Below are 27,859 nucleotides of genomic sequence, written 5' to 3'. Positions count from 1 at the left end.
ACAAAAATAGAGCGACAATTTAAAAAATATATTTTTTTTACTTTTTGCTATAATAAATATCCCCCAAAAATATATAAAAAAAGATTTTTTTTCCTCAGTTTAGGCCGATACGTATAGCTACGGGCTCTCGCGCAGGGGAGCCGACATGCCGCCGTAAAACGACGGCGGCTGGTTGGCAACCAGTTAAGCATCATTAAAATCACTGCTCCTGAATCTTTAGATGCAAACTACAGAGCACACGGCCAGTACACACCAAGTAGCTTTAGGTGCAAACTACAGAGGACACAGGCAATAAACCACGTAAGAATACTGCAGCTAGCACAATCACCTGCCAGTAAATTAGGAAGAACCGATCTAGCTAAACTATACAGTGTATAAATATATGTACCTGGGATGTATATATATCTTCTACACACTGTAACATTAACTGACTAGCCTGTCTGCTCTATCTACCTGCAAAAAATGACACTCTATGTCCTCTCTTAACCACCACAACACACTACACAAGGCCGACCTGCAGGTGGCCTTTTATAGTGTGGGGCGTGTACTTAACTGGCTTTGGCCAATTATGGCTCTCCGTTTTTTGCAAGCTGTGATTGGCCAAGCATGCGGGTCATAGTGCATGCTTGACCAATCATCAGCCAGCGATGCCGCAGTGAATTATGGTCTGTGATATGTAACTCAAATTTTTGTTCGTATTTCAACGAACGATCGAACTTAAGATGTTCGAGTCGAACATGAGTTCGGCTCGAATACGAAGCTCATCCCTAGTCCACAGTGCTGTCTTATTGTCTGTAATCAAATAAAGTACTGCTATTTGTGGACATCTCCCTGCAATGTGCGGCCACTTCTTTGTTTCTAGCAGTGAGTTGCAATTTCCATCCTGAGTGCAGCCCTCATAATTCAGCAACATTTTTGACTTTTTAGTGAAGTTCCAGCTAGTATGCAGGCCAACATTTCAACTAAAACAAAAACTTGGAGAATTGTTTCTGTCTGAATCCCTTCTTTACATGAATAATAAAAGAAATTGATGGGGTCGATACAGGCACAGGCAGCAAAAGACTGAGGTTAGAAAACTTTGGATAAACATTACTATTAAAAAAAACACTGACTTTGATGCCATTATCTAGCTAAGAGCCTTTGCGCTAATACATATGGTGTCACGAGTCAATGGAATGAACAGCAGTCAAAATGTTTCCATTATGAAAGTGAGCTTTTTGTAATAGTAATACAAATGTTGGAATTGGGGTCAGAAAAAAATAATTTAGGATCATGTCTGACCATCTTTTCTGAGGAAATTACTTTGATAAACACATTGAAGCAGCAAGCTAATGTTATTTAGAAAAATGCAAAGCTTTCATTATGGTTTGGAATATTGATTCTTGAAATACGTGGACTTCTTACTCAACCACATTTTCTAACATTTTGGATGCTTAGACTATTTTTCCTTTGACCTTCCTATTTTTATCAACAGGGGTAACTCATTCTGTCACAGTTTAACTGTTATGCTTTATTGTAAATATCATTAATATTTTATGACTTGAGCATGGATGGCAATAGCAGTTTTTATACTAATCAGCAAAAAATCTGTTCAGTAATAGAATTCTGTACATTGTTTACATTGCCAGTGATCTTGAAATATTGTCTACACTATTGAAAGGATTTTTACAAGTGTTCTTTTTCTAGTATTTAACGTCCGATTTTTTATTTTTATTTTTTATGGCAATGAGTATCGGTATATTAGAACGCATCGACGTCTAACTTTGTTACGGTTTTTCGGGTTTATATGGATGGAAAATTATGTTATGTCTGCTGAACTGATCCCCAGTAAAAACAGACTGAACATGGTGCATATAACTATAATTCAGGCTCACACATTGTTGGTGGCCTTATGTGACTTCTCTCCCTCGCCTACAATATCATAGGCAGATTCCACTTAAAGCGGAGGTTCACCCTAAAACATTTTTCTAACATTACATTGTGCTCACTTGCAACATTGACAGTATGCGTTTTTTTTTTTTTTTTGCTGTACACACCGTCGTATAGCTATCCCCCCCGGCTTCTGGGTAGTGACTCCCGCGGGACTGGGCGTTCCTATGCAGCAGGTAAGTGATTGATTGACGTGATGACAAAAACTACCCCCCGTCGCATAAGGAGCGTCACAAGTTGCCGAAAGAAGCTGAATGTCGGTGCACAGGCGCCGTATAGAGCAGACTCGCAGTTCGGCTTCTTTCGGCAACTTGTGACGCTCCTTATGCGATGGGGGGTAGTTTTTTTCATCACGTCAATCACTTACCTGCTGCATAGGAACGCCCAGTCCCGCGGGAACCACTATCCGGAAGCCGGGGGGGGGGGGGGGATAGCTATACGACGGTATGTACAGCAAAAAAAAAAAACGCATACTGTCAATGTTGCAAGTGAGCACAATGTAATGTTAGAAAAATGTTTTAGGGTGAACCTCCGCTTTAAGTTTGCATGATTCAGGTATATATGGCAGCAGGTTAACTCAGTGTCTGACAGGTGTGGAATGTTCTATGCTGCAAATCACAGTAGTGGGTATAGCACCACACCCCTTTAGTATATAAAACACACAAAAAAGCAGAACAAATGTGAAACTGTTAAGGTGCATCAGAAATGAACAAAAACGTTATTAGTATAGATAAAATAACACTAGTTTATTTAGTATTGAATATACAATTAATGTGATAAAAAAAAAACACTCAATAGTTGATTGCATAGTACAACCACTGCCCAATATTCATTTAGTGCAATAATACCAGGATTATTAATGCTATAAAAATGCATTGGATTACAATAAAAATGCAACTGGCAGGGAAGGGGTTAACACTAGGGGGCGGTTTACACACACAGCTCCCGGTCCCCACTCTGTAACGAGCAATCACGGGACGAGCGGGGGGCGCCGCGCACGCGCCCCTAGTGGCCGCTTAGAGAGCCGACGTTATTGTACAGGCTCTTGCGCAGGGGAGCCGACCTGCCGCCCTAGAACTGCGGCGGCAGGTCGGCAAGTAGTTAAGGTGATAACAATAAAAATATAAAATAGTCAAACAATATGGATCACATGAAATACATAGCATGTTTAAAGCAAAACGCTCATCAAAATAACTCCTACTCCTACTACATACGTGGAATGTTATGTCAACAATAAATGTACAAAAAAATTGCTTTCTTTCCTTAATTTTTTTTACCTGTTTTTATTAAAATATTTCTTGCATATTTTTACAGGTCAAAAACTCTTCAACTGTCATGTCTGTGCTAATTCCTTCTCAACTAAAGGCAGTCTTAAAGTACACATGCGCCTGCACACCGGTGCAAAACCTTTTAAATGCCCTCATTGTGACATGCGATTCCGGACATCTGGCCGTAGAAAAACTCACATACAGTGCCATTATAAATCAGATGCTAAAAAAGTCAGGAGGCCAGTTGCGCGTAGGCACCTTCCTCAAGCTACGGTCTCTGCAACCAGTACTTCTTCCAGCACAGTGGAATCTCTTCAGCCAATAAACCTGCTAAGCACATCTTCCACAGACCCAAGTGTCTTTATCACAAATGGCTCAGTGCTTTCCAGCCAGTTTGATCAGAGTTTGCTTCATCAGGGACTGGTTGGTCAAGCCATTCTTCCTGCATCTGTATCAGGTATTACTGTTGTCAAGAGCACACAAATAGTGATTAAAATATTTAGAAACAGGGTGCAACAATCAGTATATTTTTCTAAGTTCACATTGTTCTTACACATTTCTTTGCATCCATAGCAGCAGCTTATAGTCAATCTTCAGACGTATTGGAGTAGATAGTAGATGAGTAACGTATTGCGTATGTTTTGTTATTGCCTGATTAGCTGTACTCTAATAAGGTCAAAAAATTACATGAAGGGTTTGTGTATAATTGCGTTCCAGTTTATGTGTGTGTATTACAGCTGAACATTTCTGAGCTGGGTATCAGTTTTTACAAAACATTAAGGTAGCCTGTTTGTCAGAGTGCCCATGCACTTGGAGATACTAAATAGCTCACAAATAGTATGAGGTTCTGCTGACCTCTGATTTTCCTATTGCCTTACAATTTGTACTGCTACCAAGTACTCAAAGCTAACAAACCCTAAACCCTGCTCCCTGAATCATATGAACACTGCGAGCTTCACTGTGCATCTTGTTGTAAATGGAGCAAGGGTGCATGTATAAATAAGCCCAACACCTATTAAAACAAAACCATGAAATAAAAACTGTGTGATTAGTTGCACATTAGTTAACCATTTTTTTGAATAGTGACAAAGTAAATGCAAACCTACCGTATTTTTCGCTCCATAGACCATAAGACGCACCTAGGTTTTAGAGGAAAACAAGAAAAAATATATTCTGAACCAAATGGTCTCAATGTAGATATGGGGGAAAAAATGACAGTCTTGCACATTGTGTAATGGTTAACCGCCTCTAAAAGTTCCATGTAAAAAAAAGGTAGTTTATTAAATAATTAGAGTGGTGAATTTCCATTGGATCTGCCAACTCGGTGAAAAGGAGCTCTGATCCAGTATTTTGTCAATAAACCAGAAAATTCAAGTAAAATGTAACAAGCTTTAATGACAAATTTATCCTTTCCAGATGATCAAATGGAGAGAAGCCTGGGACTCCCAGTAACTCACGACTAGCATATCAGCCTCTGCAGTTCTGGGGGGATGGATGGCTGGCTGTCACCTACCCTGAGCCTGTGTAGAGACAGTGAGGTATTCACGGAGGGTATGGAGGAGGTTCCCACTCTCAAACTGTTAGATGTCAGATAAGTGGGGAGTTTTTGGAGGATGCAGATACTTGAGGGTCATCCCAGGAAAGCCACATTCCTTTCCCGATGGTCAGGGAGGAGAGGGGGGAGAGGGACAATGCCATGCAGTTTGGAGTGGAGGAACAGAGCCAGACAGGTGGCTGATGTCCGGGTCTATACAAGCAGCTGTGCAGCGGCAATCACATCGGCTTAACACACTCCGTTCCCGGTGGTCAGAGAAGAGAGGAAAGACAGAGCTGTGCAGTCACAGGAGGAGGGACAGAGCAATATTCGCTCCATAGGACGCACAGACATTTCCCCCCATTTTCTGGGGGGGGGGGGGTCTTATGGAGCAAAGAATACGGTACATAAAAACAAATGAATAAAAATATATATTTTCTGATGAATCATAAATGATGGTACTGTTGTACGTTAAGGCCCCATTCACACCTGAGCATTTTGTAGCTTGAAACCTGAAGCTACAAAACGCTGGAGGGGAAAAAAAATCTATTATTCTTTATGAAGATGGTTCACATCTCCACTTCGAAATACTTGAAACCGGAAGTCCCAAAACGCCTGAAGCTCAAACAAGTTCTGAAACTTTTTTTAGGCAGATTACAGGTCTTTTTCTGCTTTTTACATTGGTGACCTTTTGACCTGTACAAAATCTTGGCAAAAACGCATCAAAATCACGTGACTTTCTGCCTGAAAATGCTACGCTCAGGTGTAAATGAGGCCTTATGCCTTGTACAAACAACCGTTTTTCACTACGAGAAAACTGCCATTGTTTATATTGGTCGTGAAAACCGGTCATGTGTATGCTCCCTAGCAGTTTTCTCGACAAAAAAAATGCCCGCAAAAAAATGCCCGCATGCTCAATTAAAGTATGAGACGGGACGCTCGTTCTGGTAAAACTAGCGTTCGGAATAGAGATGTCACATTCGTCATGCTGTAACGGACTGAAAAGTGCGAAAACTGAAAAGCGTGAATCGTCTCTCACCAAACTTTTACTAACACGAGGATCAGCAAAAGCAGACCAAAGGGTGGCTCCATTTGAAAGGAATTTCCCCTTTATAGTCCCGTCATACGTGTTGTACATCACTGCGCTTTGGTCGGACGTTTTTTTGCATGAATGTGTTTATGCAAGTCAGGCTGGAGAGGAATCACGTCGGGAAAAACAACAGCTTTTTGCACGTCAGGAAAAACTATGGTGTGTACAAGGCATGAGAGTAGCAAGGTTAGGGAACCTTGGGACTAAACATGATTTAATGGGATATTTTGTGTAAGTTATGTTTTTGTATTTCCTTCTTATATTTTACAGCTGGTGGGGATTTAACAGTGTCACTGTCAGATTGTAGCTTGACCACTCTGGAAGGAATTCAGCTACAGCTGGCTGCCAACCTGGTTGGACAAAATGTTCAAATTTCTGGAATCGATGCCACAGGGATCAACAATATTACACTGCAGGTAGCAACATTCCCAAGAAATTAAAGTAGCAGTGATATTTTGTATTCCTGATCGTAAACATTTATATACATATTTGTCTTTCTTGCATTTGTATTTCTAGATTGATCCCAGCCTATTACAGCAAACTCTGCAGCATAGCAATATTATACCTCAAGCTCTCCATGGAGACTCTGGTGCAGTACAAGCTACCAGCACTCTGCACACAAGTGATAACGCTGTACCAGCAAATGTTGTACTTCAGCCTATAGCAAGCTTGTCTCTGCAACCTGGCACAACATCCTCCTCCAACCTAACTATTACACCTATCCATGAACAAGAATCTGTGTTACGTTCCAGCAGCACAAGTAAGTTTTCACTATTTTTTGTTTTAGTAACTCACAGGCTTCTACAAGATGCTCTAATTATTCCGCAGTTGGCTATGATGATCATTAATGGAAAGTAGAGCCCTCCTATATCCTTATGGACTCATTTGCTGTTGCACAAGCCATACATCTGCATATGGGCTGAGGAAAAAATATAAACCTGGACCCAAGTGGCAAAAACAAGTTTTTTTTAAAATGGTTCTTTCTCTGACATTAAGGATCTTGTTGGACTGTGTGCACCATGTCTTTTAGCTGCAAAGTCACCTTGGGGAATACAATGACTGCAAAAGCATTACTTCAGTACCACCCCTCATGCCCACTTAGCATTGTCTCACAGCATGTTTTATGTCTTAAGATCAACACTTGACTGATGCAGTCTTCAGTGTCTGCTGAGCGTTGCTCTACCACCACATTCGCTAACACTCTGGTTCTCAGATTTTTGTACACAGTCAATAAAATACTAATCCACGTGTAACTGCAGGATAGAACTGCACTGCTGTCCGTGAACATCCCGGTCAATTTCCAGCATGATTCTTCACATTGCAGCCATCTACAAAGCATCACAACACTATGAGCCACCCTGAAAAGTCACTTCAAACTATCATTTTACAAGTACCTCCGCATTTAGAAATATGCACAGCACGGATTATCTATTCTATCCTTTAATAAAGCAAACTACCTGTGTGAGAAGCCTTACATGAAAGCTACCACTACTTGACTCCTTGTCGGGTGATGTCATTCCCAGCAATGCGGAATTAAATCAGCTTGTGGAGCTAGTACATTCTACAGGATGTGAAAGACTGGCAACTTTTTTCAAAGGCTTTTTAAGGGGGTTTCTTGATTCTAGATCAATTCACTTATGTTTCTACTTATAAAGATAGCAGCAATATTTTGCCAGTCTCCTCTGCAGGCACTTTGCTGCAAGAACCACTTCACCCCTTTCTCTCCATGACTGTTTCTTGTGTATCTGCCACTCAACAGAGCTAGACAAAAACATCTACTAATATTTATTTACTATACACTCATGAACAGCGGTCATGATGGCAACTAGCATGGAACGGTGCTATTGCCATTCCGAACAATATTGGTTAAATGTCTGCTGACTTTATTCTCACTACCACCACCCCCTCTCTTTCTCTCTTTCCCTCCTCTTATGCACTCAGTCTCTTTACCAACCCAATTCCCCCACCCCCTATATTCCCTTCTTGTGTTGATTGCTGCACTTTATACATACTCCTGACCCCTGCACTCTATAAACTATATAGTATATTACATAGTCCTGACTGAAGTGTTCATTGTATCACACAGTTGCTGGCTTCAGTGAAGTCTTTCTTTAAAGAGGAACTGCAGACTGCTCACATAATCTGTAATAAAAACATCTTTGCCATTCTGAAGCTTCCCTCCATCCACTTTGCATATTATTTTATATATATTGTGATTCTGTACTTGCCAAATATGCTGCAGAAATCTCCCTCCACTGAGTCTGGCTGCAACCATTTTAACTGTGGGCAGCTGTAGCTTCTGCTTGTTCACTTCCTGGATTTACACTGAGGCACACCTCCAGCCCTGCAGCTCTGATTGGCCCTCATATCACTCATCCCCCATCCCTTCTTGGCAAACTCTCTCTCCTAGTAAGAGAGAGAGCACTGTGCATGATGTCATATGCCTAGGCTTTTTACCAGACAAATGTCAGAAACCATGAATCAGACCGAGCTAGAAGTACAGTTAAATCACACTTGTTTAATAATGAAAAGATAAACAGAGTAAGCGTAGTCAAAACATAGCCAGAGTTCATGAACCGGATCGTATAGTCAGCCAAGCCAAATGTCAGAGAGCCAGAGCTAAACGTAGTAGAACAGCAAGCAGGATCTGGAGCCAGAAGGAATGTCAGCCAAGAAAGTCTTCAACAGAAGATAGTTTATGTGATGTTGACCAAGCTGAAGGCAGAGATCATCTGAGCTAGACGGCTTAAGTAGGCAGGACTGACGAGCAGGATATCATCAACAGGTGAGTCACTGTGGAGAGATAGGAGCTGGCAATTAGCCGACAGCTGAGCGGCCAGCTCAGAGAAGGAAGGGCTGAGCCCAGCCCTGACAACAAGAAACAGAGGGCTGTACAGTAGTAGTACCTTGGATTATGAGCATAATTAGTTTCAGAAACATGCAAGTTTCCCCATAGGAATCAATAGAAACTCGGATAATTGGTTCCACAATCACTGCTGGTGTTTGCAGTACTGCATTTGGCCAGAGGTGCTACTTGTACTACTTTGAGGCGACTCCAAGTACTACTTTGAGGTTTAATGTGGAGAAATGTAAAATATTGCACTTAGGGACTAAGAACATAAACGCAAACTACTCACTAGGGGGAGAACCTCAAGGCAAAGCAAGGATAGAGAAAGATCTGGGGGTCCTAGTGGAAGATAGACTGTGCGATAGGATGCATTGGCTAATGCCCTTATTTAACCACTAAACCCCCGGACCATATTGCTGCCCAAAGACCAGAGCACTTTTTGCGATTCGGGTCTGCGTCGCTTTAACTGACAATTGCGCGGTCGTGCGACGTAGCTCCCAAACAAAATTGGCGTCCTTTTTTTCCCACAAATAGAGCTTTCTTTTGGTGGTATTTGATCACCTCTGCGTTTTTTTTTTGCGCTATAAACAAAAATAGAGCGACAATTTTGAATTTTTTTTATATTTTTTACTTTTTGCTGTAATAAATATCCCCCAAAAATATATAAAAAAACTTTTTTTTTCCTCAGTTTAGGCCGATACGTATTCTTCTACATATTTTTCGTAAAAAAAAATCGCAATAAGCGTTTATTGATTGGTTTGCGCAAAAATTATAGCGTTTACAAAATAGGGGGTATTTTTATGGCATTTTTATTAATTATTTTTTTTTACTAGTAATGGCGGCGATCAGCGATTTTTTTCTGGTACTGCGACATTATGGCGGACACTTCGGACACTTTTGACACATTTTTGGGACCATTGGCATTTTTATAGCGATCAGTGCTATAAAAATGCATTGGATTACTATAAAAATGCCACTGGCAGTGGAGGGGTTAACACTAGGGGGCAGGGAAGGGGTTAAGTATGTCCCTGGGTGTGTTCTTACTGGGGGGGGGGGGTGTCCTCACTAGGGGAAACACTGATCTTCTGTTCATGCATTGTATGAACAAAAGATCAGCATTTCCTCCGCTGACAGGACCGAGAGCTGTGTGTTTACACACACAGCTCCCGGTCCCCGCTCTGTAACGAGCAATCGCGGGTGCCCGGCGGCGATCGTGCCCACCGGGCACCCGCACGGGGTTCACGGACGAGCGGGGGCACTCAGAGAGCGGACGTCAATGTACGGGCTCTCGCCCAGGAGAGCCGACCTGCCGCCGTAGAATGACGACGGCTGGTCGGCAAGCAGTTAATATGCTCTTAAAGCAAACCCATCTTTGTTCCTAAGATTTGATCTCAATTCATGCCTTCTAGCAATGTTTGTAGTTTAGGGAAGTTGGCTCTTTTGAAATTCAGTGTCTTTGTATTCCCCTTGTGTTTCCTATTTTTGTGAATTATACTGAAGCCAATTAACCTGTGATCGGTGTTTCCTAAATTGCCCCGTATTTACACATCCATGATCAGGTCTGTATTGGTGGTAATCGGTAGATCCAGTAATGCTTTATTTTATAGTTGGTGCGTCTACTATCTGAACCATGAAATTGTCCTGCAAGACATTTAGATGAAAACAAAACTCCCCTCGTGGTGGACTTTAAAGGCACACATTTCTTGAAACATATATAAAGTACTAAATTGTTTATTATTAAATATTTTCTTATAAAAATAGATATGTATAAAACACATGTATATGTACATACATAGCATGTTCAAACATATTTACAGTATTATTAGTATTAGTAACATCATCATATTGATTGAATGTTAATTTGAATAAATTCTTGCATCCAACGCATTTCGGAGTGTATATGTATCTCCTTCTTCAGGGAATGATTGAGCAAGAATATTGTGTATTCTAAAAGTGAAATTTTAAAGAAAATACATAGAAAAAAGTATAACATTCCAATACCATTCATAGATATACATCAAATTTGACAGGTTTCCTTCACTTACATGTGTTGAACCGATGTAGCACTCTTAAATAAAAACATGTAGAGGCAGAAAATGCTCTCAGTTCTCCACCAGAGGTCCGGAAGGCGGTATGCCCTCAGGAGGGTGTTGGTATAGTACCCAAAGGCCCAAAGAAAGAAGTACAATCACAAACCACAAAAATCTTTGATAATTAAAGGGTTGATTGCTATACTTTGGCCCCAGTGGATTCCCTGGCTCAACCCCTCCAGGATTTTTGTGGTATGTTATTGTACTTCTTTCTTTGGGAACTGAAAGCATTTTCTGCCTCTACGTGTTTTTATTTAAGAGTGCTACATCTATTCAACACATGTAAGTGAAGGAAACCTGTCAAATTTGATGTATATCTATGAATGGTATTGGAATGTTATACTTTATTTTATTTATGTATTTTCTTTAATATTTCACTTACATTTATAAAAGCTCATACATTCTGGTGTATTGGTTTCAATGTGCTGCTATTTTCCTTTTCTTTTCAGTCATTTTAATAAATCTGTTCACACTTGCTATAACATTCTGTTAATGAAAAGTTAAATGGACAGATATGTCCTAATTTGAAAACAAATATATATACATTATAAATTTATAAACTTATTATATGTGTGGTTGACAAAATAGATTTGGCTAATTTCAATATCAAACATGCCAAAATGGGTTTGGACAAAAAAATGTTTTCTTATAAGCTGCAGACAGGAAAGGTATTGCAGACATTGTAAAAAGCATAGTTGGGAAGCATATACCAGACGTCTTGTGAGCTTCTTCTTTTTTTCTATGTCAAGTGGGCATCTCTAAATAAAAGTATTAAAACAAAAAGAACTACATATTTCAATATTTATAAGCTTCAATGTGTTCCCACAGGCAACACAAAAAACTGACAAATCAGTACGAGAAATAAAAATAACATTTTGGCCTGGGTAACTGTGCAAGTGCTTAATGAAAACAAACAAGGGAATGCATAATTCAATAAAATTTCATATTTTGGCTAGTAGCTACCCCCAATCATCTTTGACCCATAGAAAAATGTTTTAGATTTGCTTTAATACCAGAAAAAAGAGTTTTGTGTCAGGAAGTTAATCAAAGAGCTTAATTGTTCTGAATATTTTTGTTGTACCCTGTGTAGTAAATTAAGTAGAAAATTGGTATTGACTAAATCTCTGCATACTAACGTGATATTGACAGTTGTATCTGAATTACCAATTATGTTGCTCAGAAAATAGAAATTATGTCATGTGTCTTTTTTTTTTCTCTACCCATCAAGGTGGACATGAGCTTTCCCAAGTCATGACTTCCCAAGGTCTGGTGTCTTCATCTAATGGACCACATGAGATCACACTGACCATTAATAACTCCAGTTTAAGCCAGGTTTTAGCCCATGCTGCTGTCAACACTCCAACCACATCCTCAGTGTCCCCTCAGGAGATCACCCTTACCATATCTGGTTAGTTAAATTCTTCTGTGGACTGCGTAAATCTGAGTCTAAGTGTAATATGTTAATCTATATTTTGGATCCATAGTTGACAATGTAAAAATTATAAATGGAAATTTATAGTAAGAGATCTACTTTGAGTCATTCAGTGGCTAAGGGCCTAATCCACAAAAACCCGGCGCAAAGTAATTTTTTCCATTTAAGTTACACCGCCGCAAAATCTCTACCTAAGTGCCCGATCCACAAAGCACTTACCTAGAAATTTTGAGCGGTGTAATTTAAATCCGTCCGGCGCAAGGCGTTCCTTAATCTAATGGGGCGAGTCCCATTTAAATTAGGCGCGCTCCCGCGCCGGACGTACTGCGCATGCTCCCGACGCGATTTTCCCGACGTGCTTTGCGCGGTTTTACGTTACGCCGAGTTTTGTGAATCGCGGCGGGTAAAAAAAGTTGCGTCGGGGAAAAAAAAAAGATGCGGCGGGAAAAAAAAAATGTCAAAATAAATTTGACAGCGTCGCGGGAAAGAAGGGTCTACTTTACATGGTGTACTAACTTTACACTTTGTAAAAGCAGCCCTAATTTTGCGACGACAAACTAATACTTACGGAGAAAAAATGAAGCGTAAAAGCTTCGTGGATCTCCGTAAGTGCTAATTTGCATACCCAAAGCGGCATTTCGACGAGAAATGCCCCCAGCGGCGGCTGCGGTACTGCATCCTAAGATCCGACAGTGTAAGTCCCTTACACATGTCGGATCTTCTGCCTATCTATGTGAAACTGATTCTGTGGATCAGTTCCATAGATAGAAACAGGGATACGACGGCGTATCAGTAGATACGCTGGCGTATCCCTTTTGTGGATTAGGCCCTAAGTGTTTAGCCATTCTGCCTTTCAACACTATCTTGCCATCAATGTCTACATAAAAAAAATATTGTTTAGCTGGTAATAGTGTGAGTGTCCTGTTGGTACTGTGCTTTATGCCGTGATCCGAGTGATATTCACCATAGACTGGTCTTATTGGATATCTTTGTGTTTTGTTGTTTTGTTCATTGTGCCAGATGGTCCCAAGAAGGGTCAGCCGGCATCAAAATCCACCATTGCTAGGTGGATTCCACAAGTAATTATTCAAGCTTTTGGTTTAAGAAATTTGATTCCTCCTTTTCCTGTTAAGGCGCACTAGACCAGGGCAATAAGTCATGGGCAGTGCATCACCAGGCTTCAATGGCTCAGATCTGTAAAGCTGCCACTTGGTCTTCAGTCCATATATTTAGCAAATTCTATCAGATAGATGTAAGAGGACGTGAGGATTCCGCCTTCAGGCGTAGTGTGCTGCAGGCAGCGGTCTAGGGCTTCTTGCCTGTTGGCGGTCTGATTGATCTGTGTCTCCTACCCTTCATATTGAGCATTGCTCTGGGACGTCCCACTATGTAATGATTAAGGCTCTGTGTCCTGTGGTGTACGATAAAGAATCAGGATTTTTAATAACCGCTTACCTTTTCTTTGAGTACACCACGAGACACCAAGCCCCCCCCCCCTTCTATAGGATCCTTACTGCTTTGCTACAAAAACTAAGGTACTTTCTGTATGGGTGGGCTTATATGGAGGGGAACTTGTTCTCATTGGTTGTGCCAGTGTCCAACCACCTCTGGTGACCCATACAACCCACTATGTAATGATTAAGGCTCTGTGTCCTGTGGTGTACTCAAAGAAAAGGATTTTACAGGTAAGCTGTTATTAAAAATCCTGCTATTAAATTTTGTCATTTGAAAAAAATGACAAAAAAAAATGCCTTGTTAAGAGCTATGGGCAGAAGTGACATTTTGAATTTGCTTTTGCCCTGCTATGATATAGAGACGGGTGGGGCCATCTTGCCCTCACTCGTATCCATACCACTGGCGTGACAGGACCCAATCGCCTCCACCACTACCGACAGCTCCTGTAAACAACGGAGGGAGAGCGGCGGGGGACCCTCTCCCGCCGCCGATAACAGTGATCTTGCGCCGCAGAGACCACCATTATCGTAAACCAACTGCTGAAAAGTTGGATACCTCGGTTATGGCAGCAGCTGCCGACGTATATATACAGTGGGCAGTCCGGAAGTGGTTAAAGACCCTCACAGCCCCTGTGAAGCATAAGCCAATGTTGAAGGACCAAGTAGACACAAGGTTAGGTGCCCTTATTAAAGTATTTGTTACCTTGTTTTTTTTAGGTTTGTTACCTAAAAAAAGATCATATTCCCCTAAAGCAGGAATAACAGCACAGTGCTTGTACTGTGTAATTTGGCCCCTTGTATCATATAAAATAGGTGGCTGATCCTGCCAGGTTCTGCCGTCCCCCCTGTAAACTGACCATGGTTTATCATGGCTGCTGAGCCCTGACACTGTGTTCCGTTTACATGCCTCCATCATCCACAGCTCTCCTCTATCCTCCTTTCCCCCCTCCCTGCCTGTCAGCTAGTGACAGTGCCACTCTGCTCCCTGCCCCTTTCTTTTCCTGTGCTAAACAAATATGATATAATCATAAGAAAGGGTAGAGAAAGGAAGCGCCACCTAAGTGCAATATTCAGAAGGTTATTTTAATGGCACAGTATACAAATCACACTTACAAGAAGGATACAAGCAAAGACTCATCTGTAAATTCCTCTAGTCCTTGTCCCAGATCCATAAGCTGCACGGATGTAGAGATTGCAGAGTGTTTCAGGCTTGTCCTGTGGCCATCAGGAGGAGGCCTGGTCCAGCGTGGAGCACACGTGACATCACGGGTCACGTGATTACTTCCGGGGGAACACTTCCGGTCCAGGAGAGGAGAGAGGCAAGCAGTCATGTGAGCACTTGGAGATGTTTTGAAAGAAGGTAGAAATTGGCATATTTTTATAAAACACATGTACTGAGGCACATGACCAAGAATTTTAGCTTCATCTTAATTAATGCCTCATTCCATAATCAGATAGACCTTACCTACTTTGTGAATGGCTTGGCAGTCACACTCTGTCAGATGATTTTCCTCATCCATTTGTGCAGAAACATTTGACCTCAAGGCTGGTCAGCTGAGCTCCCATAAAAAAAGCAACTTGATTGAGTAAACTTTGAAGGTTAACACCTTCAAAGCGTAACCATTCCTCTACCAATAGATTTTCTACTCCTAAGGTTAGGAAAGATTTGTTTAGTCCCTTTTAGTCTTCCATTTCCAAATCAAAGTCCTTCCTGCCCCCGCCAATATCAAGCAGACAATGCTGAGAACACTGATCGGGAGCCGATTGGCAGACCTTTTTCGGTCATGCCCCTTCAACAGAAGCCGGCCGAACGACCAGCTTCTGTCGGACCAACTCCAGTACACATGAGCCTAATGTTGGCCATTTTTTTTAACTGGCCGATGCTGCCCGACATTCGTCCCATGTATACAAGGGTTTAGGCTAACTGAGAGTGGGAGGTGTTAAGTAGGGGAATGTAGTAGGGGAATGTCCCTGCAATTTTTTGCAAGTATCCAACCACTTAAAGTTAGTTTCATATAACCCATGTTAAAGACTAAAGTTCCTGCCTGTGTATGCCAAGAAATGGATTTCAATGGCAAGTCATAAATTCTATTTTGTGCAATGTTGGTCATTGATGTGTAGACACATGCTAATTTGCAGTGTTGACTTTGATAACCTCTGTTCATTTCAACAGAGGTCTGCAGATCGCATTTGCCTTTGACTAAAATTAAGAGTATAATATTAGGAAGAGAATATCTAAACCATAGATTCTCACATCTGTTTACTGGCACTCTTTTAGCAATATCACTTTGATATACTGTACATTATTACAGTGAACTTAGGCTAAATCATCATTGACCTTGTGGGTTTATGGAAATATTGGAAATATTGCAGTAAGGTCCAGAAATCTCCCAGGACACTGTTGGAATATTTTAGGGTATACATTTGGACATATGGTAACTCTCTAAAATGTCATTAAAATGTTTTGTGAATTCTAAAATGCTTTCTAGATGGACGGTGATATTTTTTTATAGGTCTTGAATAGTTGTAATTTCTTTCCTGCCACAAGAGCAGTACATTTTTTCCCTTTATATCTAATTACCCATAGAAATATAACAAACTCAGAGCATTGATTTTAATCTATTTTACCTAATTAGGTCAAGATCTCATGCAGCTAGGTGCTGCAGGAGGCAGTGAACTGAATGGGAACCTGAGAATAAGTACATCTGCAGTTACTAACCAGACTCCTGAGACCTCATTATCACTGAGCAACGATCACATTTTATCACAGGCCACTACACTAACCACTACTTCAGGTATGGTAATATGTGATTCATTTTCTTTGTCTATGCAGGATAAAGTTTTTCTCAGTTACCTAAATAACAAGCAGTCCTAAATTTAGGCTGCTACATAATAAGCATGCTTTCATTGTATTAACCTTTTGAGAACACTTTTAAGGCACTGTGTACAATGTTGGCTTCTGAATTATGTACTGTGGCTCAGCCCAGCCCACCAGGAGTGGTGCTATCTTTACTGCAATGCAATGAATGACATGCCTAAAATAATGTTTAATTTAATGTTTTGCATTAGCTCAACTGGTCCCATTGAGTTATATGTTGGTACCGAAGGCCTTAATTATTTGCCCATTGTCCGAGTACAGTATTGAACAGTACATTAAGCACATGCACTTTTGCAACTCTACCATTTTAACAAAAAAAAAGGTAATTTTGAAATGATGGCGACAGCAACACATCTCAAAAAAGTTGGGACAGGGCAGCAAAAATCTGCTAAAGTGGCACTAACAAGGAAGAACTGGATGAACATTTAATAACAAATTAGATTAATTGGCACCAGATCAATATCATTATTGGGTATAAAAAGAGCATCTTAGAAAGTCAGAGTGTCTCATAAGTAAAGATGGGCAGAGATTTACCAATATGTGAAAGTCTTAATCTAAAATTTGTCGAACAATTTCAAAATAATGTTCCTCAACACAAAACTGCAAAGATTTGTATATATTGTATATCATCAAAAGATTCAGAGAATCTGGAGAAATCTCTGTGCACTAGATACAACACAATATTAGATGCCGTGATCTTCTGGCCCTCAGGCGGCACTACATTAAAAACAGGCATGCTTCTGTGATGGATATCACTGCATGGGCTCAAGAATTCTTCCAAAAATCACTATCATGCAAAGAAGAATCCATATCTAAACATGATCCAGAAACGCCACTGTCTTCTCTAGGCCAAAGCTCATTTAAAATGGTTGGTTGCAAAGTGGGAAAAAACTTTCTATAGTCAGACTAATTGAATTTAAAAAAAAAAAAATTATGGCAACCATGGGCCTCACATTCTCTGGACTAAAGAGGAGAGGGACCTTCAGGCTTGTTTTAAGCCCTCAGTTCAAAAGCCTGCATCTCTGGTGGTATGGGGGTGCATTATTGTGTAAATATTGGGCAGCTTGCTCATCTGGAAAGGGCACTTTTTTAGGGAATGCCTTGCGTATATCAGCATAACAATGCTCAACCGCATACTGAATCTATGAAAACAGCATGGCTTTACAGTCGAAGAGTCTGGGTGCTTTCCTGGCCTGCCTGCAGTTCAGACCTTTACCAATTGAAAATATTTGGTGGATCTTGAAACCAAAAATACGACAAAGACTACCCAGGACTCTTGAGCCATTAGAATGCTATATCGGGCAACAATACAACACCATTCTTCTCCATAAACTCAGCAACTGGTCTCCTCAGTTGCCTGACATTTACAGTGTTGCTAAAGAAGAAGGGGTGCTACACCATAGTAAACAATGGTAAACATAGTAAACAATGCCCTGTTCCAATTTTTTTATTTTGGATGTGTTGCTGCTGTCAGTTTCAAAATTAGACACATTTTTTTCTTAAAATTTTACTTTTTCAGGTTAAATTTTTTTATGTTTTTATTTTCTATTGTGGAAAAAAAAATTTTTTGCAAATAATTTTATTCTGTTTTTATGTAGATTTTACATGGCGTCCCACATTTTTGGGAATTGGGGTTGTACATTTAGGATGCCTGTCACCCCACTTGCTTGATAAATAGCACAGGTGGCAAAGGCTTTTTTTGAGCATTGTGAAACTTGATTTGTTATAAGTTTTTATATTTGCATAATACATTTTATTGGGTGAAATACTTAGTGACTAATTCCTAGAATACAACTCTTGATCAAATATATATATATATGTTTTTTGTTAGAACTGACCACATCAACTGGCAGTCTTCCTAGCACCACCTCAATCACTCAAACCCCAGTATCTACTCAGAATTTGGTTATGTCATCTGGAGTGGGAGGAGATGGAAGTGTAACTCTAACCTTAGCTGACACTGAGAGTATGTTGTCGGGAGGACTTGATACTGTGACCCTGAACATCACTCCCCAGGTATGAACTCAATTTACCATATGACATTTTGTTTCCATAGCTAGTGTGACAGCTTAGTTTACAAGTAGTCTGGGCACAGTAATTTTTTTTTTTTTTTTTTTTTTTTTTTTTTTTTCCAAAATCTTTTATTCATTTTTTTATACAAAACAGTACAATTAATACAACATAAAATCAATATACAGACTAACATATATGGTCTCCAAATGTACCCTTTCCAATGAAAATTGAAAATATATTAAAGGCTCTATCTTCTTCTACCGATATTATGTACTACTCCTGGATTTCTCCATCCTTCCGCCCCAGTGCCTATCCCTCCATTTCCACTCTTCAAGGGAGATACCCAGGGATAGGACCCCACTACCTATACCTACAGTAAGTGGAGGGGGGGAGGACGTATATAAAAAAAATAAAAAAGGGAGATATGAGAGCGAGAGAAAGAGAGGGTAGGAGGGAGATATGGAGAGAGAAAGAGAGAGAGAGAAAAAAAGAAAAAAAAGAAAAAAAAAAAAAAAAAAAAAACACCACGTCCTACTAGAGTATAGTGAAAAGTATCGGGGTAATTCCCCTTATTGTGTATTTACATAAGTGTAGAAAACCACAAAGAAGTTGGAAAAAAAAAAAAAAAAAAAAAAAAAAAAAAAAACACACTGAATCCAACTAGTATATAGTGAGAGGTATAGGGGTTAACCCCCTTATTGTATATTTACATGAGTGTGCAAAAAAAAAAGAAGGAAGAAGAATAACTCTAAGTCTCTCTAAAATACAGTGGAAAATATAGGGGTTAATTCCCCTAATTGTGTATTTACTTAAGTATAATAACAAAAAAGAAAGACACTACATCCTACTAGAATGTAGTGAGTATTGTGTATTTACATAAGTGTACAACACCAGACAGGAGTTGTAATTAAAAAAAAAAAAAAAAAAAAAGAAAAGGACACTAAGTCCTACTAGAATATAGTGAAAGGTATCGGGGTAATTCCCCTTATTGTGTATTTACATAAGTGTACAAAACCACAAAGAAGTTGAAAAAAAAAAGAGGAAAAAAAAAAAAAAAAAAAAAAAAAATTATATAAAAAGAAGAGAGACACTACGTCCCTCTAAAATATCGTGAAAAATCTAGGGGCTAATTCCCCTTATTGTGTATTTACTTAAATATACAAAGAGCTAGAAAGAGTTGTAAAAAGAAGAAGGAAAGAAAAAAAAACAGAGGAAAAACCACAAAAAAGAAAAGAAGGACTCTAAGTCCGTCTAGAATATAGTGAAGGGTGTAGGGGTTGATTCCCTTATTGTGTATTCACATTAAGTGTCAAAGGTAGGAGGGCAGAGGAAAAAAAAAAAAAAAAAAAAAAAAAACAAGACGCGAGGGAAGGAGGGGGCCCCATAATGGTTCCCCCCCACGGTCTCTCTATTCCCCTCCACTCTCTCCCCCCCACCACCCCCCTCCCTCCCCCTAGCCCTAAAATCCCTCCATCCCTTCCAAGTCCTTTCATATCTTGGCCCAGACTCTACCTGAAAGGACCATAACTCCTCCATCACTTGCATTTTATCAATTTCTTGGAGCCATTCCCCTATCGAGGGTACTCTTTTTTCCCTCCAGTTCCTAGGTATTAGTGCCTTGGCTCCGTTCAGTAGGAACGGGACCAAGGAGCCTCTGTATTTTTTCCTGGACATACTTGTAGTGTGGAACAAACATTCCCATGGGTCATATCTTATCTCATATCCACTGATTTTTTTAATCAGACCTAGTATCTCCCGCCAATATACCTGGATGAGGGGGCATTGCCACCATATGTGGGCATGAGTTCCCTCCATCCCACACTCCCTCCAGCATAGGGGGGACGCCTCACTGTTAATTCTGTGCAGTTTAGTTGGTACATAGTACCATTTAGTAAGTAACTTATAGTTGGTTTCTTTTACTTTTGCATCCATCGTTGTGGCCTGCACATATTCTAGCACCTGCCTCTTCTTCTTATTGGATATAGTTTGATTAAGTTCTATTTCCCAGCTTTCTATCATTTTCAATTTTCCTACCTCTATCTTGGTTGTCAACATCTTGTAGAGACTTGATATTCCCCTTTTCCCAGGTTCCTCTTGGGTCATAAGTTTTTCCCATTGATTTAGTTCATTCGTAGTTCGCAGGGGCTTCGACAAAGTGCCGACAAAATGTTGGACTTGTCTGTGTCTCCACCTATCTCCTGGGTACTGTCCGTATTTCTCTTGAAGTTCCCCCACCGGGCGCACTTCATTTCCTTTTATTATATCCTTTAATCTTGGAGTGTCTGAAGTTGCCCACTTCCGGAATAATCCCCCCTCCTTGCCAGGAGGAAAGAAATCCGTACCTGTAAGCGGCAACAGCGGGCTATTATAGGGCAATTTATTTTTCTTATAAACCTTATCCCATATTCTAAAAGTTTCTTTTGTTATTACTGGAGTGTCCAGGGGTAGTCCTCTATATTGCCTCGGTACCCATATTATATTTCCCAGCTCTTTCTTACTTAAACTTTCTTCGACTTCTACCCACTTTTTTTTACTTCCCCCCTCCCCCTGCGCCCAATCTGTAATCCTCCTCAGTACTGCCGCCTCATAGTACCTTCTGAAGTCTGGCAGCTGTATTCCTCCTTCCTCTTTAGATCTAATCAGAGTCTCCACTGCTATACGCGGCTTTTTCCCCCTCCATATGAAACCTCCTATTATCCTATCCAGGATTTTAAAATATATTTCTGGGATTTTTATCGGGAGTGTTTGAAAAATATAAAGAATTTTAGGCAAAATCATCATTTTTATAGTATTCACCCTTCCCCACCATGATACTCTATCTATCCTATATCCTTTTAAGTCTGATTTTACCTTATTCAGTAGTAGTATATAATTGTCTTCATAGAAGCACTTTTCCTTGCAGGACAAGTATATACCTAAATATTTCACCCTCCTTTGCTTCCATTTAAATGGATAGAGCCCCTCCAATTCCCTACGATCCTTTGGACTTAATGATATACTTAGTATCTCCGTTTTGTCTCTATTAATTTTGAGATTCGAGATCTCCCCATACTGTTCATATTCCGCCATTATTTTAGGCAGTGTCTCCCTAGGGTTAGATACAAATAGCATCATGTCATCCGCAAAGGCGGATATCTTGTGCTCTCTTCTCTCTAGTTTTATCCCTTCTATGTCCTGATTCTTCCGTATTGTTTCCAATAAAGGCTCCAATGACAGGACGAATAGGATAGGCGAAAGCGGGCAACCTTGCCGGGTTCCATTACAAAGTGAAAAGCTATCAGAAAGGGTGCCATTCACCCTCACCCTAGCCGAGGGATCCGAATACAGAGCCCCTATCCACCTCAGCATACTTGGACCAAATCCTATATGGGATAAGTTTGCAAGCATAAATTCCCATTCTAGCCTGTCAAATGCCTTTTCGGCGTCTAGAGACAGGAATACTACTGGTTCTTTGTTCTTTTTAGCTTTTTGCAACAGAAATATTACTCTTAAGATGTTTTCTCTCGTTTCTCTCCCGGGTACAAACCCTGCTTGATCGTTATCTATCAGGCCTGTCAAGAGCGGCCTAATTCTCTCGGCAAGAATTTTAGAATAAATTTTTATGTCCACATTTATTAAAGATATCGGCCTATAGCTGGCACACAAGGAGGGGTCCTTATCTTCCTTCCCTATCAAAGTTATGTGAGCGTTCAGAGATTCCTTACGTATTGCCAAGCCCCCCCCTATTGAGTTCATGTACTTCTGAAAAAAAGGCACTAGTATCTCCCCAAACCTTTTATAATATAGTGACGTAAACCCATCGGGGCCGGGACTTTTCCCCATTTTGATGCTCCTAATCACTTGACTTATTTCTTCTTTTGTTATTTCTTTCTCTAAGTCACTTATTACTTCCTCTGCTAGGCCTGGGGTCTTCACCTTTTCTAAGTATTGTTTAATTTTTTCCCTTCTATTCTGAATTTCTATTTCCCCTTGCCCCTTGTTGACATTATATAGGTTTTGGTAGTAATCACAAAATGTTTTAGTTATCTCACTAGTGGAGTGTCTCATTTCCCCGTTTCTATCTTTTATTTTCAGAATAGAGTTCAGTGTGTTTCTTGGTTTTAGGGTCCTTGCTAGCAGACTCCCTGGTTTATTACCTAGAGCATAGAATTTATTATTCACATTATTAAAGATCCATTTCGTTTCCTGCTCCAGGAGGTCCCGGAGCTCTTCTCTCTTGCTAGTTAGGGCCCTTAGAACCTGCTCTGCCTGTATTTTTTTATGCTTCCATTCGAGGACCTGGATTTCTTCTAATAATGTTTGTTTCCGTACCTGTCTAATCTTCCTCCTCTTGACTTTCTCTGCTATCAACCGCCCTCTCACATATGCCTTGTGTGTTTCCCAGAGCGTGGCTGGATCGATGTTTTCTATATCATTTTCTTTGAAGAATGTACTCATATCCCTACCTAGATCATCGGCTGTCTTGGTGTTATTTATTAGGGACTCGTCTAATCTCCACACTGGACACCCATCCGGGATCTCCCCTACGTCTAAGGATAGTACCACTGGGGCATGATCTGACAGTGTTATAGATTTTATTTCTATCCTTGTCAGTCCTTCAAGCAGCCGATGATCTAGGAGGACATGGTCTATTCTTGAATAAGACCCATGGACCCCTGAAAAATATGTGTAGTCCTTATCTTTTGGATGGAAGATTCTCCAGGCGTCCACCATTTGCATCTGATATAATTTATGTTTAACCATTCTGAGATATTTCCCCTCCGATCTCAATGAGATCGGTTGAGTGTCTAATAGAGGATCAAATACAAAGTTTAGGTCGCCTGCCAGAATCACCAAACCTTCTCTGAATCCTTCTAATTTATTTAAAATCTTTCTCAGATAGACGGCTGGCCTTACATTAGGACAATACACATTTACCAATGTGTACCTCCTATTCATAATTGTACCCTTGACAAACAGGTATCTTCCATCGGGATCAACCTCTGTGGCTTCTAGAGAGAACCCTGTGTTTCTATCGAGCCCTATTGCGACTCCCTTTGCCCTTTTATTCGGGGAATAGCTATGAATCCAAATGGGGAAATCCTTTGAGTTTAATCTAGTTTTTGATGTTATTTTTAGGTGGGTTTCCTGAAGGAACACTATTTTGGCCGAGAGTCTCTTCATCTCCTGTAGTATTTGATACCGCTTACTTGGGCTGTTTAACCCTCGTACATTGTACGTGACAATCTTTAATGCCGCCATTTATTATATTTCTCCCTTTTATTTTTTCCACCCTTTTTTCCAAATAGGAAGCACCTATTGTTCCCCCCCAGGATATGAGAGACTCCACGCCCTTTCTCAATATATAAGACACCTAGGCCATACTCCTTACTCAACATCACACTAATAGCCTTCAAAAAAAGAGTCTTAATCAAAATATCTTGAGACCACATACACAACATATACCCCCCTCCCTCTCCCAACCCACCCCCAACGCATTGTACTTCAATGCTAAAACTCACTTGGTCTGTGCCCCTCCAGGCCCCTTGCCAAGTGAGCTTTTCCTCGGGATGTCTACTATGACCCCCCATTTCCCAGGCCCCGTCACCTAAAAAAAAAAGGGACGGCCCCTGGTCCAAGGACGGCACAGCAGCTCCATGTTTTTCCCCTTCCCCAGTGACTTCCGTTTATTCTTCCTCTGGGCGCTACACTTACTGAGATCTTTTAACACACCAGAAAGAAATAAGGGAATGGGAGATGAGGAGGAGAGATGCGGGAGTTAGTCCCCACAGATACCGGGAGACCCAAAAACCCGCCCTCTCTGTCCTCAGTCATCCCACCCCCCCTTCCCCACACCCCCAGAGAGAGCCCCCCTCATAAAAAAAAAATTAGGCTTGATAGTCTATGCCCTATTCCAGTCCTGTTCTCTCCATCTTCTCCAGGCCGGGGGTCTCTTTTCCCAATTCTCTATCTGCATATGCTGGATATTCAGCCTGTTACAGAATTCTTTTATATCTTCAGGAAAGCGGATAACCGCTGATACCCCCTGGCTCTTAACCGACAGACAGGCTGGGAACCCCCATCTGGGCACAGTAATAATCAGACAGCTTGGTGTGTAGTTATGCAGCCATGTAGGATGAATACAGAATTTGTGGGCTGTTTGACTCAATATATTTTATATTTAAATGAGCAATAAAATGTTGGTAGGAAAAATAGATGAACAGGCGAACAGAAGATGACATTTTGCTGAGCAGATTTAAAGCTGGGAATACAATGAAAAGTTGGGTAAGATAAATTGGCAGGACAAAATAAACACGTTATTATAAAATTTTACATATTGCGATAAAATTTAGAAACATAATTATAGGATGATGTGAAAATGTTCTAATTTAAAAAAATAATTCCAATGTTTGAGGAGGGTTGTACTGTCTCATGTATCATAATGATCTACATAGAGCAGTGGTTCTCAACCCTCTAGTGCCGTGACTGGGTCTGGCTGTCATTTCGCAACCTCCGACTTTGTGTTCCTTCTCTGAAATTCACACCTCGGTTTATTGGGCCTTTCTGTATCCTTCGCAGGATTAACCCAGTGGCTTACGCGTTGGACCTTCCTTCTAGTATGCGTATCTCAAATGTGTTTCATGTCTCCTTATTGAAACCTTTGGTCTGCAACCACTTTACCACATCGGTGCCACATCCTCACCCTATACAGTTTGAGAACCATGAGGAGTATGAAGTAAAGTCCATTGGCTCCCGTAGGTTCCGTGGGCGCATACAGTACCTAGTGCATTGGAAAGGGTACGCTCCGGAGGAACACTCTTGGGTCTCATCCTCGGACGTACACGCCCCTGTCGTCCTCCGTGATTTCCATAGACGTTTTCCCCTCAAGCCCGGTGGTCTTCCAAGGGAGAGAGGTCTTTGAGGAGGGGGTAGTGTCAGGGCTGGGCTCAGCCCTTCCTTCTCTTAGCTGGCCACTCAGCTGTCGGCTAATTGCCAGCTCCCATCTCTCCACAGTGAATCCCCTTTTGTTTGGGCTCGTCAGTCCTGCCTACTTAAGCCTTCCAGTTTCTTGCTCTCTGCCTTTGCCTTGGTCAACATCACAGAGACTATCTGCTGCGTTCCTGTTGAAGACTTTTCTCGGCTGACATCCCTTCTGGCTCCTGATTCTGCTTGGTGTTCTACTACGTTCTTCTCTGGCTCTATGACATTTGACTCGGCTGACTATCCGATCTGGTTCTTGAACTCTGGCTATGTTTTGACTACGCTAAGAGCCGGTTCACACTTAGGCGGCATGACTTCGGGGGTGACTCCGCAAGGTGTCCTGAAGACGACTTCAGAGGCGACCTGCAAAATTACTTCTGTATAGAAGTCAATGCAGCTTGCCCCGAGCCGCCCCCGAAGTCGTACAAGAAACTTTTTCTAAGTCGGAGCGACTTGCGTCGCTCCTATTAGAACGGTTCTATTGCATATAATGGGACGCGACTCGCCTGACGAGTCGCCCCCAGTGTGAACAGGGTCTTACTCTGTTTATCTTTTTATTATTATTATTATTAACCACTTCCATACCAGGCTGTTATACACACATCCATACCAGGCCTATTCTGGCACTTCTCTCCTACATGTACAAATCATAATTTTTTTGCTAGAAAATTACGCAGAACCCCCAAACATTATATATGTTTTTTTAGCAGACACCCTAGGGAATAAAACGACGGTCATTGAAACGTTTTATCTTGCATGCTATTTGCGCAATAATTTTTCAAACGCCTTTTTTTTGGAAAAAAAATTGTTTCATGAATTAAAAAAATAACAAAACAGTAAAGTTAGCCCATTTTTTTTGTAAAATATGAAATATGATGTTACACCGAGTAAATAGATACCTAACATGTCACGCTTTAAAATTGCGCACACTCATGGAATGGCGCCAAACTTCGGTACTTAAAAATCTCCATAGGCAACGTTTTGAATTTTTTTTACAGGTTGCCAGTTTAGACTTACAGAGGAGATCTAGTGCTAGAATTGTTGCTGGCACTCTAACGCACGCGGCGATACCTCACATATGTGGTTTAAACGGCGTTTACATATGTCGGCGGGACTTGCGTGTGCGTTCGCTTCTGCGCGCGAGCTACTGGGGACAGGGGCGTTAAAAAAATATTTTTTATTTCTTTTTTTTTTTTACATATTTATTTATTTTTTTACACTTTTTTTTTTTTTTTTTTTATTATCACTTTTATTCCTATTATAAGGAATGTAAACATCCCTTGTAATAGGAATGTGTGTGACAGGTACTCTTTATGGAGAGATGCGGGGTCAATAAGACCGCACATCTCTCCTCCAGGCTGGAAAGCATGAAATCGTTGAAAAAAAATTCACTGATCTCATGTTTACTGTTGCTTAGCAGCTGCAATTGCGGCTTTGTTTACTTACGGGGACCCGGGCGTGACGTCATCACATCACGCCCGGGTCCTCCGACGGTCATAGAGATGACTGGTGACCATCTGGTCACCAGTCATCTCTATGCTTCCTGCCAGTGCCGGACGATTCGTTCTCCGGGCCCCCGATGGCACGGGAGAGCCCGGAGAAGCACCGGATGGCGGCGGGAGGGGGGGATGTCCCCTCCCGCCGCCTGTAAGAACGATCTAGCGGCGGAATCGCCGCTTTGATCGTTCTTACGTTGTGCAGAATCACCGGCAGAAGTGAAGGATATCTGAATGATGCCTCTAGCTGCAGGCATCATTCAGATATCCACCCGCAAAGCCCAGGACGTCACATGACGTCCACCCGGATCGAGGAGGGGTTCCTGCCGCCGTCATTTCACAATGACGCGGTAGGGAAGTGGTTAAACAAGTGTGATTTAACTGTACTTCTGTCTCGGTCTGATTCATGGTTTCTGAGATTCTGTCACTGTCGACCATGTTTTAGTAAAGGTATCTACAGATTTAACATGATGATCAGATATACTGTACATATGCAATATGACTACCTAATGCACTTTTGCAAGTTGACTGTACTTTTCAACTATAGTCATCCTGACATACAATTTTCCATTTATGTGATTGGCAAAGAAGAATTACCATAATTTCCCACAGTATGACTGTTTTTAATTAAAAAAAAATCACTATAAATCAATCTAGTCTTTTAAATAAAATTTATTTTATAGGTGGGCCCTTCCTATTACTTTCTTAATGTTTGTATTTTTTTATATTAAGTAATTAAGAGAAGATGATGAAAGGGGCTGCGACACTGAGCCTGAACAGGTAGTTTGTAAATGTTTGGCAGAACATCAACCAAAACAAAACCCCATAAATATCTCATTAGAGTCGTTCTAAAGTCAGAAGGTTCTA

General features: G+C 40.9%; 1 protein-coding gene across 3 annotated transcripts in view; it reads left to right on the top strand.

Annotated features, from left to right (window-relative positions):
* The window catches only part of ZNF236 (zinc finger protein 236), a 274,436-nt gene that overhangs the window by 193,034 nt on the left and 53,543 nt on the right, over positions 1-27,859 (top strand). For all 3 annotated transcript variants that reach the window (XM_040353869.1, XM_040353871.1, XM_040353870.1), the window contains 6 exons: positions 3,244-3,654; positions 6,092-6,237; positions 6,338-6,581; positions 11,988-12,167; positions 16,282-16,440; positions 18,355-18,539. In XM_040353869.1, coding sequence (XP_040209803.1) covers positions 3,244-3,654; positions 6,092-6,237; positions 6,338-6,581; positions 11,988-12,167; positions 16,282-16,440; positions 18,355-18,539 — 1,325 coding nt within the window. The remainder of the gene's footprint in view (positions 1-3,243; positions 3,655-6,091; positions 6,238-6,337; positions 6,582-11,987; positions 12,168-16,281; positions 16,441-18,354; positions 18,540-27,859) is intronic.

This window comes from Rana temporaria, chromosome 5 (assembly GCF_905171775.1).
Source record: "Rana temporaria chromosome 5, aRanTem1.1, whole genome shotgun sequence".
NCBI classification, from domain to species: Eukaryota; Metazoa; Chordata; class Amphibia; order Anura; family Ranidae; genus Rana; species Rana temporaria.
The sequence above is the reverse complement of the archived record's forward strand: the minus strand, read 5'-3'. Positions and strand labels throughout refer to the sequence as shown.